The following is a 1,619-nucleotide window of genomic DNA, read 5'->3' on the forward strand; positions in this document are numbered from 1 at the left end:
CTTTGTGGAAATTGAAAGCAACCAAAAAATGTTAAGAATTAAATTAAATTAAGAAATTAATTAAATAAAGTATTTATGTAATTGCAATTATTTTAAACAAATTGCAAAGTGTTAATTTACACACACACACAAACACACACAGACACACCCAAGCTGACACACTATCTGCCAATACAGACAGTGTTAAATATCAGGCAATTAATTAAATTAATTACTTCAAGAACAGCAAAGTTGTAAAATTCCCAACAAGATATAAACAAATGTGTGTGTGTATGTTTGACCTGTTAATGTTGCTGCCTTCTTTGAGCCTTTCTCCTCCAGCTCCAGTTTTATCAGCTCTCTCACTGCCGGCCAGATCCACCAGACTGAGTTTACTCACCTTCTCTCCACTCGTCTGAAATAACACCATCCACAAATACATAAAAAAAAAAAAAAAAAACTATTGAAAGATACAGTATGTGATTTCTACATCACTAGCCATAAAACACTAGTATTGTGCCAGAAATTTTTGAGCTGGAAAACACTTTGTATGCTCTCCTAAAAACAAACACACAGCTAGTTATTTTAATTAGACTACTGAGAAATCTGCTTCTGACCCCACTCTTCAGGTCTCTGAGCGTGTGCGTCAGAATGATGTTGAAGACGGCATGTGAGCGACTGCTCTCCTCGTTCATGTTTGTGGCTGCTACGGTGCGAGATTTATTCCCCTCCGACATTAGAGACTCGATGTCCTATAATACAAAAACAAAAGCTATTCACACTCATCCCTCTTCAGCACTGAGAGCGTTAATGTAGGAGAAGGTGCTAGAAGAACCTTGTAGCTCATCACAGCGAGGCGAGACAGACCGTCTACATACGGCCCCAACACCTTATGCTCCCGGACCCTCAACGCCTGCCGGCTCCTTGAGAGGAACATCACAGCAATTTGAGTAGAACAACAACAATGAACGAACTGTCCAGGATCTTCACGATTAATGAAACGCACTAATTTTCATTTTTGTGTGAACTAACCATTTAATTGGACAACAATCTGCCTGTAAACGGATGTACAGACTCACCCTTTGGGATCCAGAAGGTCTCGCACCTTCTCGTTGTAGATCTCCATGTAGGACACCTCCACGGTGAAGCTCTCGCCCTCCCTCTGCTCCTGTATGGTGCGCTGGAACAGAGAGCTGCAGAGTCTGGGGATCAGACCGGGCTGCTCGGCCGCTCCCATCATAGTGTAGGACTTTCCTGAGCCTGCAGACCATCCAGATAAAACATTCATATTGCGAGTAATATTTCAAAATGAACACTAACAGGACTAAAGCAACTTAGGTTTGCTTGATTTACCACGTATTTATTTTTTAGAAAAATCCTATTAAAATGTGAGTGTTAAATGTGATCATTGCAGAAGCTTTACTTTTACTGTTCCATGTTTTTCCTCTGCTGAGGAAAACATCTCAAATCCCTTCTTTTAAAAGGAAGGATTGCACCACATCATGTTTTTGAAACTACAGAGCTTTATTAAGACATTATTGGAGATAGAGTGACAACTGATATTAATATGCATTTCTTTGTAAGTAGTCTGATAAACTGTTATAAAGATCACACTGATTTACGTGACCATCAGAATTTCA

The 1,619-nt window shown here is 39.7% G+C and overlaps 1 protein-coding gene across 1 annotated transcript; it reads right to left on the minus strand.

The window, feature by feature from the left end:
* Positions 1–215: 215 nt before the first annotated feature.
* LOC122334635 (kinesin-like protein KIF13B) lies at positions 216–1,282 on the minus strand (the record flags this gene model as incomplete). The annotated part of the gene is made up of 4 exons (XM_043232656.1): positions 1,059–1,282; positions 815–902; positions 597–731; positions 216–394 (listed from the first exon to the last, which is right to left on the minus strand). Coding segments are annotated over exons 1-4 (611 nt in total), but the record flags the coding sequence as incomplete, so codon positions are not given.
* Between the last annotated feature and the right edge of the window lie 337 nt (positions 1,283–1,619).

The sequence above is a fragment of the Puntigrus tetrazona genome, unplaced genomic scaffold, assembly GCF_018831695.1.
Source record: "Puntigrus tetrazona isolate hp1 unplaced genomic scaffold, ASM1883169v1 S000000591, whole genome shotgun sequence".
NCBI classification, from domain to species: Eukaryota; Metazoa; Chordata; class Actinopteri; order Cypriniformes; family Cyprinidae; genus Puntigrus; species Puntigrus tetrazona.